Source organism: Microcaecilia unicolor, chromosome 11 (assembly GCF_901765095.1).
Source record: "Microcaecilia unicolor chromosome 11, aMicUni1.1, whole genome shotgun sequence".
In the NCBI taxonomy this organism is placed as follows: Eukaryota; Metazoa; Chordata; class Amphibia; order Gymnophiona; family Siphonopidae; genus Microcaecilia; species Microcaecilia unicolor.
In genome coordinates, this window is record NC_044041.1 from 146204391 (window position 1) to 146224948 (window position 20558).

General features: G+C 44.7%; 1 protein-coding gene across 5 annotated transcripts in view; it reads right to left on the minus strand.

Moving 5' to 3' along the window:
- Positions 1-20558, minus strand: part of CCDC61 (coiled-coil domain containing 61) — a 647013-nt gene that overhangs the window by 574596 nt on the left and 51859 nt on the right. For all 5 annotated transcript variants that reach the window (XM_030218079.1, XM_030218082.1, XM_030218080.1 and 2 more), the window contains exon 2: positions 15968-16175. In XM_030218079.1, coding sequence (XP_030073939.1) covers positions 15968-16115 — 148 coding nt within the window. In that variant the 5' untranslated portion in view covers positions 16116-16175. The remainder of the gene's footprint in view (positions 1-15967; positions 16176-20558) is intronic.

Genomic DNA, 20558 nt, shown 5'->3' on the forward strand with positions numbered 1-20558 from the left:
CTATTGTAGCGGTGTACAGTTGAGACTAGTAGGTTTGGGGGGGGGGCGCTCAGCAGACAAGATAAGGGAGCAACGGTGAGATGTGTACCTGGGAGCATTTATTTGAAGTCCACTGCAGTTCCCCCATAGGGTGCCCTATTGCTCTCCTGGGATGTCTGAGGCCAGTCTACTAAGAATGCTGCCTCTTCCCAACAGCTTGATTTTGTGCGTTTTTTCACTTGGACTTTTTTTTTTTTTAATGGAACCAAACGATAAATACACAGAGCACAAAAACATCTAGCAAATATCCATTTTGGGGAAAAAAATTTTAAAAATATAAGTACAGAAGTAATGCCAAACTGGGAAAAGACCAAGGGTCCATCGAGCCCAGCATCCTGTCCACGACAGCGGCCAATCCAGGCCAAGGGCACCTGGCAAGCTTCCCAAACGTACAAACATTCTATACATGTTATTCCTGGAATTGTGGATTTTTCCCAAGTCCATTTAGTAGTGGTTTATGGACTTGTCCTTTAGGAAACCGTCTAACCCCTTTTTAAACTCTGCTAAGCTAACTGCCTTGACTACGTTCTCCGGCAACGAATTCCAGAGTTTAATTAAGTGTTGGGTGAAGAAACATTTTCTCCGATTTGTTTTAAATTTACTACACTGTAGTTTCATCGCATGCCCCCTAGTCCTAGTATTTTTGGAAAGCATGAACAGACGCTTCACATCCACCTGTTCCACTCCACTCATTATTTTATATACCTCTATCATGTCTTCCCTCAGCCGTCTCTTCTCCAAGCTGAAAAGCCCTAGCCTCCTTAAGTCTTTCTTCATAGGGAAGTCATCCCATCCCCGCTATCATTTTAGTTGACCTTCACTGCACCTTTTCCAATTCTACTATATCTTTCTTGAGATGCGGCGACCAGAACTGAACACAATACTCAAGGTGCGGTCGCACCATGGAGCGATACAACGGCATTATAACATCCTCACACCTGTTTTCCATACCTTTCCTAATAATACCCAACATTCTATTCGCTTTCCTAGCCGCAGCAGCACACTGAGCAGAAGGTTTCAGTGTATTATCGACGACGACACCCAGATCCCTTTCTTGGTCCGTAACTCCTAACGTGGAACCTTGCATGACGTAGCTATAATTCGGGTTCTTTTTTCCTCACATGCATCACCTTGCACTTGCTCACATTAAACGTCATCTGCCATTTAGCCGCCCAGTCTCCCAGTCTCGTAAGGTCCTTCTGTAATTTTTCACTATCCTCTCGCGAGTTAACGACTTTGAATAACTTTGTGTCATCAGCAAATTTAATTACCTCACTAGTTACTCCCATCTCTAAATCATTTATAAATATATTAAAAAGCAGCGGTCCTAGCACAGACCCCTGAGGAACCCACTAACTACCCTTCTCCATTGTGAATACTGCCCATTTAACCCCACTCTCTGTTTCCTATCCTTCAACCAGTTTTTATTACACAATAAGACATTTCCTCCTATCCCATGACCCTCCAATTTCCTCTGCAGCCTTTCATGAGGTACCTTGTCAAACGCCTTTTGAAAATCCAAATACACAATATCAACCGGCTCCCCTTTGTCCACGTTTGTTTACTCCTTCAAAGAATTGAAGTAAATTGGTCAGGCAAGATTTCCCCACACAAAAGCCGTGCTGAGTCTCAGTAATCCATTGTTATGACCCGGTAGTAGTGAGCCCCTGTGCCCCGACTGAGCACGGCAGAGATGGAGTGACACAGCACTCGGTCAGGCAGCCAGACAACCCCTAGCTTCACCTGGGAAGCGACCACCGTTCACCAGGAGTTGAGCTCCCAGCTGCAGGTGGCCACCAGGACTTCTGGAACCGGCGGGGTTGCACAGCCGCTGACCAGGCTGGCAGGAAACAGACACAGTCCAGAACTAGTACTCCAACAGGCAAAGAATAGTCAAAATCAGTCCAGGGTCAAGGCAGGCAGCAAACACGCAATATCCGAGAAAACTAGCCAGGGTCCGGTACACAGGAAAACAGGAACAGAAGATAGTCGGCAAACAGCACTCTGACAGCAACTCCTCAGAACGATTGAGGCCGAAGCAACAAAGGACTGGAGGCAGGTCTTTAAATAGAGCAGGAATCAATCCTAAACATGTGCAGCTGAACCAAGATGGCGGCCCCCATCAGCAGAGAAACCCAACGCTTCCTTCCTGCAGCCGGCCAACCCCAAGATGGCTGCCACAAGCTAAGTTGCCCATCCCAAGATGGCCGACCTATCCTGGAGAAACACCACCAAGATATCCGATTAGCTCTGTCGAACCGGCCGTGCAGGCCTGGAACCAGGTGAGGAACGTAACATCCATGTGCTCTGTAATTTTGTTTTCGATAATAGCCTCTACCATTTTCCCTGGCACAGACGTCAGACTCACCGGTCTATAATTTCCTGTATCTCCCCTGGAACCTTTTTTAAAAATCGGCGTTACATTGGCCACCCTCCAATCTTACGGTACCACGCTCGATTTTAAGGATAAATTGCATATCACTAACAGTAGCTCCGCAAGCTCATTTTTCAGCTCTATCAGTACTCTAGGATGAATACCATCCGGTCCAGGAGATTTGCTACTCTTCAGTTTGTAGAACTGCCCCATTACATCCTCCAGGTTTACAGAGAATTCATTAAGTTTCTCCGACTCGTCCGCTTGAAATACCATTTCCAACACCGGTATCCCACCCAAATCTTCCTCGGTGAAGACCGAAGCAAAGAATTCATTCACTCTCTCCGCTAATTCTTTATCTTCCTTGATCGCCCCTTTTACCCCTCGGTCATCCAGCGGCCCAACCGATTCTTTTGCTGGCTTCCTGCTTTTAATATACCGAAAAAAAAATTTTGCTATGTATTTTTGCCTCTAATGCTATCTTTTTTTCGTAATCCCTCTTGGCCTTCTTTATCTGCACCTTGCATTTGCTTTGACACTCCTTATTTTATTTATTGCATTTGTATCCCACATTTTCCCACCTCTTTGCGGGCTCAATGTGCCTTACAATACATCATGAATAGTGGAAATATATAATAAGATAGACAATTAGTATTATGGAGGGATCCTGGGTAACATGATAATGAAAAAGCATGACATTAGTATAACAAGCAAATATTGTAAGACAATACTGGATATATGTGGAGGAGTTCACATTTGTTGATCTATGTGGTATGCCTTGTTAAAGAGATGGGTCTTCAGTAGTTTGCGGAAGTTAGTTAGTTCATAGATCGTTTTTAAGTTGCGCGGCAGCTTGTTCCAGAATTGTGTGCTCAGGTAGGAAAAGGTAGACGCATGCATTAGTTTGTATTTTAGACCTTTACAGTTAGAAAGTGAAGGTTGAGGAATGTGCGGGATGATTTTTTTTAGATTTCAACAGTTTTTTATTGATGAATTTCAATTTTTTTAAACATACACTCAATAAAACCAGAATGAAACAAATCTTCATCAATCTTTTAACAATATGGCCCTACCCCACCCCCCAGATTATGTTAATCTAACGACAATTGTTGTGTCTATCAATCCCGCCAGATCAATGTGCCCCATACATTTTACACACATCATCAATACATCTATTATACCGTGAATTCCATTAAACCATTCTATATGTTAACCCCTCCCTATCCCCACCTTCCTCTCCCTTCCCCCCCCCCCATGCTCAAGCAGTCTATCCGTACCCCGAGCTGTCCATATACCTTCTATCCCATATAACTCCCTTCCCTAAGTCAGCCTTTACGTGGATCATTTAATGGTTCATTACAAGTATCTAAGATTTTCAATCGGTTCATTTGTCTCTTATTATCCCTTCATATTCCTTCTCTCCCATCTCTCCTCCCCTCCCCGTATTCATCCAGTCATCTCAAGACAGTATGAACAGCAAGCAGACAACCAAAACACAAAGAGAGAGAGGAGGGGGGAGGGGGGTTAACCTAACCAGCCGTGTTCCCATCTGCAACGGAGTATCCTCATCCCACTTCAGCTCTCAACCAGGATTTAACAGCAGGCTCCTTGCCATGTGCAGAAGGGATTCAACATAGTCACCCCACACTGCTTGGAATTGCTTCCTCCTTTTAGGTGTAAGCTTAGCATACTGGCACTCCCAAGTCATCATGGCATGGAACTTATTTCTCCATATCCAAAACGATGGCGAGTCCTCTCCAACCCACACTCCTAAAATCACTTTCTTTCCCAAAACCCCCGCCTTCCTTACCAATAGTGTATGCGAACTATTGGACAAGTGATAATCCTCATAGCAATCTAATAATATTGCTGTTGGGGAGATTGGTATGACACATCCCAGTAATTTTTCCAAATATTTAAATATCTCCTTCCAGAAGATCTGGGTTTTGTAGCACTCCCACAATGAATGAAAAAAGGAATTCACTCCTTGTTTACATTTTGAGCACATCGGGGTGTCCATCGCTCCCATCTTAAACAGCCTTGTTTGAGTGAAATATGCCCTATGTATAATTCTAAATTGGCATTCCCGCAATATAGCATTAACTGAAATCTCAGGAATTCTTTTCAATAGCGTTAAGGGATCTATGCTTCTTCCCATCTCCTGGACCCATCGCTGAGTAAGCTCCAGGAATGTCTTCCCCTGTGACTGCAGCCTTATAGCCTTATGCAGTCCCGATACTGACATTTCTCCCTCCTTAAATTTCTCAAAATACTCCTGTAACTTCTCACCCAAGGAAGACATCAAGGCCTCTTTCTCTAGTGATGCTACGTAGTGCCTTAACTGTAGATAGGCCATCATATCTCTCTGCCCTACCTTCCCATCACTCAATAACGCTTCCCATGATTGCGATCTGCCGTCTGCATTCAGTACATGCTGTAGCAGGACTAGCCCTTTTGCGGCCCATCGATGGAAGCTTGCATTTTCATTCCCAGGTATAAACTGCACATTACCCCTAATCGGGAGTTGATCCGACATGTCTGACTCCCCCCTCCCCCAGGATTGATATCAAAAATCTCCACGCCTGCCTTAATGCTCTCAGTATCTCACTCCGCCGCAACCACCCCGGGAGAGCGCCCTGGGAACTATGTAGCAATGAATTCATGTACCAAGTAGAGTAGAACGCTGCCTCGTATTCTAGGGGAGTATACTTTTCCTCCTCCATAATCCAGTGTCCGAGATGCCGAAATAAATACAGAGATAAGTCCGGCAGCCTAAATCCTCCAAACCTCCATGCTCCCAACAGATGTTTAAATTGCATTCGCGGCTTCTTACCTCCCCAACAAAAAAAGGATATCATCCTTTGCAGGCTTTTAAGGTCTTTTTTCAACATTCGAATCGGTAGTAGTTGTATTACATACAGCCATTTTGGGACAAGAACCATATTAAACAAGTGGACTCTGCTATGTAAGGAAAGAGGGAGACACTGCCAGTTTGCGAAAGTAGATTTACAGTGATTCAGCAAAGTATCCATATTTACTTTATATAACATCCGCGTGTTCCATGGCAACTGAATACTTAAGTAGCAGAATGCTACTGACTCCCATTTCACTGGAAAGGAACCCACCCAACTGGCCTTTTTTGCTGATTCCGTAGGCATTGCTAAAGATTTATCTAAGTTTAATTTGAACCCAGAATAATCTCCATACTCTTCAAAGCACTCCATAAGCGTTGGAAACGAGGCCCGAGGGTCTACCATGTGAACTAATAAATCATCCACAAATGCCGATATCTTAAAAGTGCAATGTCCTACCTCTACTCCTTTAATGTCCGGATTAGTCATGATCTCTCTAATCATGGGGTCCACTGTTAAAATAAACAACATGGGTGACAATGGGCAGCCCTGTCTAGTCCCCCGGTGAATGTCAAACTCCGAGGATAATACTCCATTTACTTGGATCCTAGCTCTAGGGGACCGATATAACACCTGTAGTGCTTCCAAGAAAAAGCCCAAAAAGCCATATCTCCTCAAACCCGCAAAAAGAAACTCCCAGTACACCCTATCGAACGCTTTTTCAGCGTTGAGGCTTAACAGTAGTGAGGGTTCCTTTACTCTTTCCACATATTCCATGGAAATCAGCAGTCTTTTCATAGTCTGCGCTACTTTGCGCCCCGCCACAAAACCCACCTGTTGTTCTGAAATTATGTCGGTAAGACTCGCGCTAGTCTATTGGCCAAGATCTTTGCAATGAGTTTCATCTCTACATTTAGCAACGATATCGGCCGATATAAAGCAGGCTTTTCCGGATCCCTTCCTGGTTTCAACAGCAGCACTATCTGAGCCAACTGAAGTGACTGCGGGATTTCTCCATCTGTCACAAATGTGCGGGATGATTTTTTTGCATTCCTGGGTGGTAAGTCTATCAGGTCTGACTACAACGGTTGTCCTAACCTTTCCCTCCCGGGCAGCACTTGGAGACATATCCTCGGTGCAAGAAGATAGTACATCCCCTGGTGGGCAGGTCCTGGCTACAGGAATACTTCCTACTTCACCAGGATGATGCTCTCCTTCTAGGAGACCTCCCTCCTCCAAGGTAGCACAAGGGCTACCAGACTGGAGGTTGGACTTCTCAACAACATTTATTTTATTTTATTTTATTTATTGCATTTGTATCCCACATTTTCCCACCTATTTGCAGGCTCAGTGTAGCCTGTAGGTCTCCTCTATGTACCTGTCTGTCTCCCTCAGCTCCACCAAGTCTGCTACTCTAGCCTCAAGAGAACGGACACGTTCTCCGAGAGCTAGGAGCTCTTTGCATCGGGCACACACATATGACATCTCACCAGCTGGGAGATAATCATACAAGTGACACTCAACGCAAAAGACTGGATAGCACCCCTCTCGCTGCTGGACTGCTGACTCCATCTTAGTGTTTTTGAGTTTTTCAATAATTTAAAACATGCTACAGTATTAAAGATATTAGCCTAATATAAAAGTGTCTTTTAGTTTATATAGTACATTGTATGATTTATTTAGTGTTTCCTTCTTAGATGGTAATGAAATGTATTTAAAACTCTGTAAGAGCACTCCTTGCTTGTTACCCTAATTACAATAACTGACTATAATTGAAGAGTTGTCCTAGGGGTGGGAAGACTAAACTAGATCCTACAGTGCTTGCTAGATTCTATCTGTTAATGCTGTGGTACAAAGCTTTTAAAACTAAGTGGAAAAGACTATGGCGATTAGTTGTTAAAATTTGCTTTTTACATTTTTATTTTGCCTAACACATTTTTTTTTGTTTTATTTTTATTTTGTTGCATTTGAAAACGGCTATATTCCCCACTTGAATTTTGGACGTTTCTAGCAAAACAACCAAAGTTGGACTTAGATGTCATATCGAAAATTCCCCTCCACATGCAGTTATTTCAAAAATCCTATTAACATGGTTGTAAGTATTGCATAATGCAGTTGCAAAGGTAATTTTATATAAACCCAAACTCGAAAAGCCACACCACATTGATAGCCATGCTGAATTCAAACTTTTGTTTTACTTTTAAACTTCTTTAAGGAAATTGTCCATCTTATCTGGCAACTTTAAGAATTAGACCTGATCAAATTTCTAATCATCTTACGCGTGTTAACAAATCTGAAATCTCATCGGTTCTTACAGAACATGTACCAGCTAGCATTAGATGGGAGAAGGACTGATATTTCAAAAAAATTTAAAATCTTGCCTTTTTACTAAATATTTTTGATACATTTACTTTTAGAACAATATTAGATTTTTCCTATCATTACCATCTCTATCTAAAACGGGCCTTCAAGAACCCTAAACTTCCAGATGTACATTTACTAAATTTAGGCTTGTTAGGGCAAGGGAAAGGTTATATATGACTAACTCCATATCCACAGACCCCATTCTTAGGCTGCTAAACTTAGATATCTAGTTTCACTAGGCACCTAAATTTATGCATTTAGGGGTCCTTTTACCAAGCCAAGCTACAAAGTGGCCGGCGCTGGTGTATGTGTGAGTTTTCCAAACACTGTGGCCACTTTTAGCTCAGCAGTAAAATGGCCAACATGCCTCTTTTTTTTTTTTTTTAATGGCACGCGCTAATTTCCCCATTAGTGAGTGGCCATTACAACAGAAATCCTTATTGCCACCTATTTAGGAGTTGGTACGGGCTCCTGAGCTGTGCCCACATTACCCAATTAGTGCAAGCACACCTATTCTCTGCCTATGGGCATGCCTCCCACACTAAAAAAAAAAAAAATGTTTTCGGAGCGAGATCAGCGTGCACTGAGCAGGAAACTACCGTGGGACACCTCAGTGCGTCCTGTGGCAGTGCTCTTTTAGAACGCAGTAGGCCCACCACTTAGAATTTAGGATCCTAACTACCTAATCAGCCAATATAGGAACTGATTAGAAGTACAATGAAAAAAGAAGGTTGATTTTATATGTAAGACAAAAAGGCTGCTACACTAGGTATATGCAGTGTAAAAGTACTATTAGCAGCAATGGTAGGAAATTATTATGGAGTCTAACAGCAATATTCTTAATACGTTAACTTTTCTCCTTCTTCCCTATGGGACAACCATGGTGAAGATGTAAGACATCTGAACCCCATTGAGAGGGATAAAAAAAAAAATAAAAAGACGACAAATGTCAAATATCATAGAACATATTTGTCGTCTTTCCTATCCAGATTAATGGAGTTCTTTTAACTTGATGTTTTAGACTGTTAATATTGTACACAGCCTAGATATGCATTGGCAGTACAGGCAGTATAAAAAGTTCAATAAATTAATATTTACATTGGAGGTCACGTGATGCAGTGAGCGGCGGTGGACGCAAGTTACATCGTGGCTCCGGAGCCCCTCGCCAAACCTAACAATTAAAGCTCTCAAACCCCGCAATTGAACAAAAAAGAGCTCCTGACCGGACCTGGAATATATGGACAAATTCTTGATCCAGCAGAAAATGTCGGCGAGCACAAAAGCAACTAAACGTAAGGACGAGAGACTCCGCGGGGCGGAAAACAAGATGGCGCCGGTGTCCCCGTCCGTGTCTCCGGCGCACGCCCCAACTGATACTCTGGTAACAGAGTTAACGGAGGCGGTTGTTCACGCACTGGACTCCCGATTTAATACACTATCGGAGCAAATAGCGGAGCTTAAAAATATGACCTCAGAACTTACGCACCGCACTGGCGAGCTCGAAGCCCGGGTGTCCGAAGTAGAGGATACGCAGCAAGAACAGGGGACAAGCATAGATAAGCTGGAACAGCTGACAATAGAATACCAGCAAAAGCTAGATGAGCTGGAGAATCGGTCTCGACGAGAGAATTTAAGATTCATTGGATTCCCAGAGTCCCTGGCTGAGGGGCAATTAAAGACAACTTTGGAAACGTGGTTGCAGGCGCGCTACCCGGAGGCCCGGGAAGGCATGGACATTCGCCTAGATAGAGCGCACAGAATAGGCCAGAAGCAACCACGCGAAAATCGCCCTCGGGTGGTTATAGCAAAATTCCATGACTACTCGCAGAAGGCAGCAATATTGCGCCTTTATAAAGCTAATAAAGAGGAAGCGAAGTACGAAGGAGGATTAATAAAAGTATTTCAGGACTACTCCTCATCTCTTACACAGCGGCGGAGGGCGTTTACGCCGGTGTGCTCGAAGTTGGTGGAAAAGCAACTAAGATTTACATTACAGTACCCGGCCACACTGAAGGTGCAGACCGCTAACGGATGGAAAACGTTTCAGACACCGGAGTCAGCTTTAGCGTGGATGGAGCGTCCGCCGGCGTGATCGCAGTGAGGTGGCAGGCAGAATTCAAGAACCACAGGGGAACTTACAAAACCAGGAGGCCACTTCTTGGATATATTGAACATCATCACAAGTGAAGAGTAATGGCGGACCAGTAGCTGATGGCGAGAGAAGTCCGTGGATGAACATCAATCTGACAAAGACATAGAAGAACTGGCTTTCTAACTGTAAGAGACTGTTCAAGGGGGTTGATTTTGTGATGTTAATGTGCACAGTTAAATAGAGAGCACGCAGGGAATTGTAGACATGTTGCAAAAGTTTGGTGGGGGGATTCCGGGTGCATCAGACAGACCCATATGCCAGGCAAGAGTGGCATGAGGAAGAAGGTATGGGAAGGGACACGGGGACAGGGAGGGGGGGGAGAGTGGGGGGAGGGGAATAGAAGGGAAGGGGGGAGGGGATGGGAGGGTAGGCAAGTCTCACCGGGTAGGAAGATCATGCATATGGCAGGTAAAGAGTATGGAATAGAAACACGATTTATGCACAATGTAGGAGGCGCCGGGTTGTGGCTGGGAGACCTGGGGCCTAGAGCTATGCTGGACACATTGTATAGGAGACACTTACAAAAGGCTAATGGTTAGGACTCCTCCTCTGCGTGTGATATCTTGGAATGTATCGGGGATAAATTCCCCAGTGAAGCGGACCAAGATACTAACATGTCTAAAACACCACCAGGCCTCTATTGCATGTCTGCAGGAGACTAAGAGGCAGATGCACTAAAGCTAAATGAGCCTTTAATGACCCTCCAACGAGGAAAATTTGATCCGTTGCATGCATCAAAGGGCTTTTATCGAGGAAGCCAGCAGCTAACGAAAACGGAATGGAGATGAGCAATTAGTGTGAAAACCCCATTGAAACGACATGCACTAACCTTTTCCGATTGCCTTTACGCAGGAAAAAGGCAGGAAAACTAACGAGAGGTCTGGACCTCTCGTTAGGACAGCTCTGTGCCAGGAAAAATCATTAAGTGAAAAAATAAACAAACTTTGAGCCAATCCCAGCGCATTAGCAGAGCTAAAAGCGCTGTGATTGGTCCAAAGGACGTCAGAAAACACATCAAATAAAAAAAATAAAAAAAGGATCGGGAGGGGGCAAGGGCGCTCATCAGGAGCGTCCTGTATGGACGGCCTTGCCCCCCCCCCCCCGCTGCTCCCCACTTTCCGCCGCTCCCCCCCCCCCCCCCCCCGAAAAAGCAAAATGCTAGCTGCCCCGGTCCACCTCCCTTCCTGTTCCTGTGTTCTGCAGAGCTAACTCCGCCTCCCGTCATTCTTCTGCCCCGTGCCCCGCCCCCGCTGCCCCCCCTGAGGTCGACTACGCCGCCCCCCCCCTCCACCGAGACCCCCCTCCCTATTAACGACCCGAGCAGCGCCTCTCACCTCTTTCAGAAGCGCTGCACGGGCAGGAAGATCTATTGTGTTGGTTGTAGTCTCCATGACGTCTCTTCTTCCCTGGCCCAGGCCCCGCCTCCTTCTGACATAGGTTACTTACGTCAGGAGGCGGGGCCTAGGCCAGGGAAGAAGAGACGTCATGGAGACTACAACCAACACAATAGATCTTCCTGCCCGTGCAGCGCTTCTGAAAGAGGTGAGAGGCGCTGCTCGGGTCGTTAATAGGGAGGGGGGTCTCGGTGGAGGGGGGGAGCGGCGTAGTCGACCTCAGGGGGGGCAGCGGGGCGGGGCACGGGGCAGAAGAATGACGGGAGGCGGAGTTAGCTCTGTAGAACACAGGAACAGGAAGGGAGGGGGACCGGGGCAGCTAGCATTTTGCTTTTTCGGGGGGGGGGGGGGGGGGGTGAGCGGCGGAAAGTGGGGAGCAGCGGGGGGGGGGGGGGGCAAGGCCGTCCATACAGGACGCTCCTGATGAGCGCCCTTGCCCCCTCCCGATCCTTTGTTTTTGGATTTTGCTGACCCGGTAGCCACGTGTATTTGTTGTGGCTTTTTTTTTGTTTTGTTTTTACGTTTGCAGCATGCGCAGAGCAGCCAGCAAAACGCTTGTCTGCTCTGCGCATGATTTAGGGGCCGGTTACCGATGTGTATTGTGATTCTTTGATACATTGTACGTTTGAATACTGATCTGAGCATGTGTGACTCTTTTTTTTGGTGCATTCTTCGTTTTTTAAAAATCGTTAGGGACTTTAACGATTTTGATTTTTTTACGTTTGGTTGCTGCATCTGCCTCTAAGTTGTCGGACGAGGAACACCAGAAATTGAAATAACAATGGGTGGGGGAATGTTATTACTCATCGGCCACAGGCCGTAAGGGAGGAGTAGCAGTCCTCATAAAGAGGGGCCTCCCCTGCGAGTCACGGGTAGTGGAAAGAGATAAGGAGGGCAGATACATTTTGATACACATAAATTACATGAGCCAGAATTATTATCTTTGTGGTATTTATGGGCCCAATACCCGTGACCCAAGTTTTTTTCCAACCTTAGTAAAATTAGGACTAAAATATGACACGGCACCATGGATAATAATGGGAGATTTTAATCAAGTGTTAAACCCAGATCTGGACCGATCATCGTCCACGGCTTGGGGGGCAATGGGTAAGGGAAAAGGTTTAGATTATTTATGTGACACGCTAAATCTGGTTGATCCCTGGCGGCTGCTGAACCCTACGCAAAGGGATTACACCCACCTCTCGAGGGTTCACCGGACGTGGTCTCGTATCGACTATATATTGGTATCGGCCCCCTTGTTCTCGGCAGTACACTCTGCGGAGGTGGGACCGATGGCTATTTCAGACCATACGTTAATTTGGATAGATGTGGAATTGGGGCCACCTATTGAACAACATAGGCGATGGAGATTCCCGGCATATTTAGCGGGAGACCCAGATTTCAGGTCTTATTTAGAACAGAAGTGGGATAGTTATATTGAGACCAATATACAGCACCAGGACACACCTGAGTTGTTCTGGGAAACATCCAAAGCAGTGATGAGAGGAGAGATCATTAGTTATGTAGCTGCCAGGAACAAGAGAATATCACAAGGCATTATCCAATTAGAGCGCCAGTACACGCAGGCCAAAAGGAAGCACCAGCAACACCCAACTGACGCCACTTATGAGCACATGATGGCAAATTTGGCAGGGCTTAACACATTGATACATGAACGAACGAAGAAATTTTTATTCAGTAGGCGATATCATTATTTTAAATTTGGCAACAGAAACGGGAAATTATTAGCAAAAATGGTAAAAACATGGACGACTAAAAAACTTATTCACACGTTAACAGCACCAGATGGTACGCAGCAACACAAACCTACTGAAATCTTACAACTCTTCACAGACTATTTCAAGAAGCTATATGGGGCAGACCCAGAGGCAGTAGGACCAGCGCCCGGGGACTATTTAGAGGACTCGGGAATGCCACGCCTGCCCCAAGAAATTAGGGACCAGCTTAACACCCCCATAAGAGGCTCAGGAAGTGCAGAAGGTGATTAAGTCCCTTGCAGGAGGCACAAGCCCGGGGATAGATGGGTTCTCCACAGAATACTATAAACTTATGGGACACAGGGTGAGTGGGCCTCTTACACTATACTTTGAGGATGTGGTGGAGTGTGGAGCTTGGCCTCTTAGAGTGAATGAGGCCCTAATAACCCTGATACCTAAACCGGGTAAACCCCCAGAAGCTTTAGAAGCATATAGACCAATATCTCTACTGAATCTTGATCTCAAAATACTGGCCAGACTCCTAGCAGATAGGCTAGCAAAACACTTACCGTCTTTGATAGGGGATCATCAAGTTGGTTTTGTGAAAGGGAGGCACCCTGGGCTCAATGTCAGGCGAGCCTTGTTAGCGCTAGCACAGAGTCAAGAGCGAAATGATCCGCTCCTACTAGTGAGTCTTGACCCGGAGAAAGCGTTTGACAAAGTAAGCTGGGCATATCTTTTTGAGGTATTGAAATATGTGGGACTAGAGGGCTGGTACCTCAGAGCGATTTTAACATTGTATGCAGCACCCACAGCACGTGTTATAGTAAACAATATGATATCTACACCCTTTCCAATACAAAGAGGAACGCGGCAGGGCTGTCCTCTTTCGCCCCTTCTCTTTTTATTATATTTAGAGCCCCTACTGCGCTCGGTCAGTAAGAACAAGGAGATTGCAGGAGTAACAATGCCGCAGACTGAAATTAAGGTGCTAGCGTTTGCGGACGATATCCTGCTTAAACTTACAAGGCCACAGGGCTCCCTAACGGGATTGTTGGAAACAGTAGAGGAATTTGGATATTACTCAGGATTCAAATTAAATAAACAAAAATCCGTAGCTCTGCCAACTAATGAGACAATAAAGACACAGTGGGAGGGATCCTTCCCGCTGCAATGGGGCACAAAAGCGATTAAATATTTGGGAATATACATTCCAACCCAATTGAATAAGGTACACGCTCTCAATTTGCGACCATTGTGGGATACCACAAAGACAGCTTTACTGATGTGGCAAAAATTACCCCTCTCACTATTGGGGCGGGTAGCGCTATACAATATGATCCTCGTACCTAAGTGGACGTATGTGGTGCAGGTGCTCTCGTTGTTTCTAACTCATAAAGAGGAGGTAGACCTCCATAGGATGCTTAAGCGATTTTTGTGGGATGGACGTAGGGCCCGAGTGTCATTCAAACAAACATATCTACCAAAGGACAAGGGAGGATTGGGTGTACTGAGTGTGAAATGGATGTCGGTAGCAGGATGCATGCGACACATAGCGGATTGGTTTAAGGGAACATCACACTTTTCCTTCCCAGAAATGGAATGTACGCTGTTGGGCAACATACATTTTAGCTATTGGTTGCATGTAGGGCTGGGAAGGGGGACACACCCAAAAAATATATTGACACTCTTTAGACCTATGAAAAAAGTGTGGAAATGGATCTGCAAATTATTCCAGTTAAATCCGAAGGTGACCCCATTCTTACCCCTGGGAGGAAACGCAGAGTTTCCAGTGGGCAGCTCCTCAGCTACTTTTGTCACCTGGAGAACAGAGGGCATTTTTTTTCTGTTCCAGATCATGAAGGGGGATGGCAAGTTAAGGACAAAGGAGGAGTTGTATAGCCGCCAGGGATTAATGTGTCAGGACTTTCTTGCATACACTCAGCTAAAGCATTATATAAGCTCACTCCCGCAACGGTCACTTACTTCCAAAGTGCGCAGCCAGTTGACAGAAATATATGACCTAGAAGCACAGAGGGCGGTACCTCTTAAATATTACCATGCGCAGATTAAAGAGGCACAGGCACCAATACCATATGCTAAATTGGCACAGGAATGGTCACTAGAGCTGGGGCTTCGGGTGAGGGAAATAAACATACAGTCTTGCCTCCAGACATGCTATAAAGAATTTGGGAACACAGATATTAGAGAAACTCAGTATAAATTTTTGATGAGATTGTATGTCTCTCCCCATAGAGCCTATAAGGCAACCCTGCGGCAGAGTGATGACTGTCCGGGATGCACGGGGCAGAAAGCACACTTAGGCCATATGTTTTGGCGTTGCCCACCTGTATTAGCCTTTTGGTCCTTATTATGTACACGTGTCAAAGATGTGGGGGGTTTTGTGGAATCGACAACCTGGCCTATTGTTTGAGATATATGCAACCAGGGGCAGAAAGAAAACAGGTCTCAAAGCCTTTTTACGGAGAGCGGTGATGATGGGGAAGAAATCTATACTTAAATTGTGGCTCAAGGAGGAAGGACCCTCGATCCAGTTGTGGCGGGCCTACATGCTCTCCTTATGCGCTATGGAGCGAAAAGATCTACCTGATTTAGCATCCCCGAGGGGAGACAAGTTCTTTAAGTGTTGGCAGCCTTTCCTGGATACTCTAACACTCTCGGCACGGAGTAGAGTGCTTAATGGATAGGCATAAGCATACTAGCAGAGCACTACCTGGGAGGAAGGGAAGGTGGGTGGGGGGTGGGGAAGGGTAGGGGAAGAAAGGGAGGGAGAGGGATTAGTTTAAGGGAAGGGGGGAGAAATAACAAAAGGTGTGACAATGTGAGACAAAAGTTACATGATAGTTGTGAAAATGTTATACTTATTGTGATAAGACTGGAATAACACAATTGTTGATGTCACCAATAAAAGTTTATTTAAAAAAAAAAATTAATATTTACATTTTTTTCTCTCTTTTCTTATTATATTTAGAATGATGATCCATCTTGAGAATGTCATTAGCAATGCTTTTGGATACTACACTTAAAAAAAGAAAAAAAGTGGGCTTACTCACATCCAGCATCAAATTCCCCTCGCCACTGGTCACTTGTGTGCTTGTCCTCCACCTCCACTTCCAGCAGTGTTTCATCCATACTTATCCTCACACCATGCTCCACACCTCGAAAGACATACTCTGCCTGGACACTCGGCTGATTGGCCATGGCTGCACTTCTCCACAGTTCTCTCACCACAACAGTGAGAAATCACTGAAATTAAAATACCTGAAAAAATACCACAAATCAGACTATATCTGTATACATACACACACACACACACATACACACTCACTGCCTGTGGAAAGAGTTCTCATTGAAGAAATATAAAACAATGCTTAAGACCAATCACGTTCAAATTAATATCGGTGGTTGTTCCGATATGACTTCATCACAAGTGTCCTTGAAATCTTTTTACACATCCTACCCTCCTTTTGTATCTTAGGTTAAATTTAGTATATTTCTAAACTATCTCTCTGGTCCCTTATAATTTGCAATGTACCACAGACCTCTTTATGCTTCTGTTCCTGCTTTTCTATTTCCCCTATTTATTTGGGCTGTAAACTGCTTAGATGTTTAATTATATGCAGTATAACAAATAAAACAAAGTGTAAAATATGGTTTATGTTGTACAGTGGGAATGACCAATGCAATGAGTCACGGTAAAGGTGCAAATCCTTTATTTATGTATACATCAGCATTTGCTTCAAGACAGCACATTAGAAGGAAACAGCAAACGCCACCTCACTGCAATTCAGAGTGCGTGCATTACTGAGAATTTTCATCATACCGTGTTTCCCCTAAAATAAAACATCCCCTAGTAGAGGTTTTGCTGAATTGCTAAATATAAGGCCTCCCCCGAAAGTAAGACCTAGCAAAGTTTTTGTTTGGAAGCATGCCCGTCGAACAGAACACCAGAGCATGCAGCTGTGATTCTTTTTAGCCCACCGCCGTTGTCCCCTACCTTCACCGTCCATTGCAGAGCAGCTGCATGCAGGACATGAAAACCGTCACCTGCCGCCAACCCCGATGTTCCCTTCAGCAGCCGTCACTTGTAAATGTGCAGGCAAGGCATCAAGAGGCCCGTCACCTGCCGCCATCCCCGTTGTCCCCTACCGCCAGATGTAGAACTGCACACAGTCTGCCGTTATCCCGTCGCCTGCCACCATACCGTACGCTGTCCCTGCTGTGCGAGTCTGCTGTGATGAGCTCCCCCTGGTGGCCGGAAGCTGCAATACTGTCCCTGCTGTACAAGTGATCCAGGAACTGCTGTGGGAGATCGTTACAGTCTCCAGACAGTGTGTGGGAGCCAGGTACTGTACAGCCCTTGTTTTTTATGGCCCTGTGTGTGAGTCAGGCAACCAGTGTGTCACTTTGATTCTTTAGGGGGTGTCTGCTTTTCTGCTGAAGGGTCTAAAGTACAAGAAATATACAGTGCTGGTATATTTTTACCCCTACCTATACATGAGCGCAAAAAGAAAGAGCTATTCCGTCGAGTACAAGAAAGGAATCGTGGAAGACTCTCGGGGTAAAAATCTTACTGCTTTCTGCAAAGAGAAGATGTTGAGTATCCGATTGGTCCGAAAATGGTAAGCAGATTATGGTAACCTCAGTCAACAAGTGGACAACGGAAATGCTAAAAAGCGCAAGTGTGGATCAGGTCGGCAACCATTATTTTCCGAGCTGGAAGACCTGATCTGTGAATGGGTTGTTGACAGGAGAGCAAAGGCTTTTGGTTGTGAATAGGGCTCAGATTCAAGAATTTGCCCTTCCAATGGCACCACAGTTCGAAATAGCCCCCGAAGAATTCAAAGCATCACAACACTGGCTATAGTTTCCTTCAGCGAAGTGAACTGTCTTTAAGAAGATCCACAACACTGTTTAGGCTGGAAGATGCTGAAGTTATTAAACGTGCATTTGTATTCAAGTCCTTTATTGATGACACTGACTTCTCTAAATACAATCTTTCCAACATGATTGCTATGGATGAAACTGCAGTGTTTATGGGCCAAGCATCTCAAACAACAATTGAACAGCGGGGTGTCTCCTCAGTGTACATTCCTCCACTGCTTACGAAAGTGCACGTGTTACCTGTATTTTGGCAATGCGTCTGGATAGCACTGAAGTCCCACCTTTAATAATTTCTAAGGGCAAGAAGGATAAGATTGAACGTGTTTCAGGCATTTTTATTCTTGAAACTGAAAAAGCCTGGGCCACACAAGCAGTTATAAGGAAGTGGGTCGATTTAATGCTGCCGCTTGTTATGCAAGGGAGCCAAAGAGGTCTGCTAGTCTGGGATTCAGCCAGCACACACCACGCTAAAGACATGAAGAAATTTCTTCAAGAAAGAAAAATAGATCAAATAATGATTCCCGCAGGAATGATGGCCTATCTCCAGACTCTTGATATTGCAATAAACAAGCCATTCAAGGACAATTTGCGCATGGAAATTAATGACTACATTGAAAATAGAATGGAGAGAAATCAGCGTGGGAACGTTGTGAAGCCTAAACTGCAAGAGGTTGTGACTTGGGTGAAGAATTCATGGGAGAAAATCACTGACAGTTGCATTGCAAATGCACTACGAGCAGGCTACCTTGACAAGAAGTACTCATTTAAGGACAGTGCTATTGCTAGACATGAGAGATTTGGGCCAATGATTCTGAAAGAAATGGAGTCACAAGAAATTCACCAGGAAATTCTGGGTTTGGATAGTTATGATGATGTTCCAGAAGATGATGGCATGACTGTCATTGAATAAATCTTGCTTTGTGTTCATAAATATTGGGATCGGTAAATGTACCATAGATTGTTGTACATGGAAATAATGGTAGTAACAAGAAATTCTTGATAGGATTCACAGTTTGTCTGGTTATGCTGGTTTGTGATGACAACTACTGTACAGTATATAATAAATGTTCATTTTTTTTTTGTTCAACAATAAATGTGAGTTCTTCTTCATGGAAAAATAAGACAGCCCCTGAAAATATGGCCTAGCGCATCTTTGGGAGCAAAAATTAATATAAGACACTGTCTTATTTTCGGGGAAACAGGGTACATTCTAGCGTTGCTTCTTTATTTTCAGCACAAATTTTGCATTGACCCTAATGTTGGACTCCTGATGAAGGCACAGGCCGAAACATGGTCCATGCTGAGTCCATCCTTAGGTGGAGTTTGCCATTTCATTCTAATGTGCTGTCTTTAAGCAAAACGCTGGTGTGTACATAAAGGAAAAACTATGTTCTTACCCGATAATTTTCTTTCCTTTAATCATACCAGACCAGTCCAGACCAAAGGGTTATGTCCTTCCACCAGCAGGAAGAGACAGAGAAAATAGTCCCAGGCTCTTCGCCCCTTAAGGGTATCATGCAGCCTGGAATGCTCAATATTTCAAATAGCCAAGCAACAGTGCTCTCAAATGCTACAAACAAGAAAATTGAAAATAGGAAAACAAACATCACCGGAACTCAAAGAGCATCGAGGTGGGAGACCATCTGGGGCTCTTGAGCAACCAAGAGCCAGCCAAACCCCTCATCACAGAGCAAAGGGAGGCAGCACTCAGTCTTCCCGTCTGCGATGCAGACGGCTCTCTGAAACAGGAGAAGCACAATCTAGATCTGGATAGAGTTGGCATTACAAACTGGCATGGCCTCCACTTTAAGAAGCCCCCAATATGGACTCAACAGAGAGGAGTTGAGCCTTCAAAGAAGCAACAAGGAAGCAAACCAAAAGAAACTGAGACAAACAGGGAGGGCCATCTGGACTGGTATGATTAAAGGAAAGAAAATTATAAGGTAAGAACATAATTTTTCCTTCCTTGTCATCAATACCAGACCAGTCCAAACCAATGGGATGTATGTATTTATTTATTTATTGCATTTGTATCCCACATTTTCCCACCTCTTTGCAGGCTCAATGTGGCTTACAATACATCATGGATAGTGGAAAAAAGAAGAGAATAGACATTTGGTATTACAGAAGGATTTTGGGTTGCCTGGTAATGGAATACATGATAGTAATATAACAGAAGGCATTATTAAACATTTCTGGATATATTTGGGGAGTTTCACATGTGTTGATCTTTGTGGTATATCTTGTCAAAGAGATGGGTCTTCAGTAGTTTGCAGAAGTTGGTCAGTTCATAGATCGCTTTTAGGTTGCGTGGCAGCGCATTCCAGAATTGCGTAGCAAAGCAGTCAGAGCATTAGAGTGGTGAAGGAACCTCACGAAGAGAAGAAGAGCAATGCTCCAAAAGGACAAAGAGAACGTCCGTGAAGACATCGAACAACATCCTAACTAGGATCCGCAGCAGGTGGAGACATCCAGAGGTCCCCAACTGCAGAAAGAAACGGAGTCCTCGAAATGAGAGAAAGGCCGTAGCACTCGGAAGGAAACCAGTGCCCTGAGACCCAGAGAAGATCAAGAAAGGAGCCTAAGGAGTTCTGAAGGCCCAGCACCAAGAAGTGGACCCCCCAAAACTAACCAAAGAGTACCGCAAAGAAAAATGACTCGTACAGTCACCAACATCACCAGTTGATGATGAAGGCACATAGGAGAGAGGAAGCCATGTACTACTCTCCAAGCAGATGCCGTATCAAACCTCCACTGGAG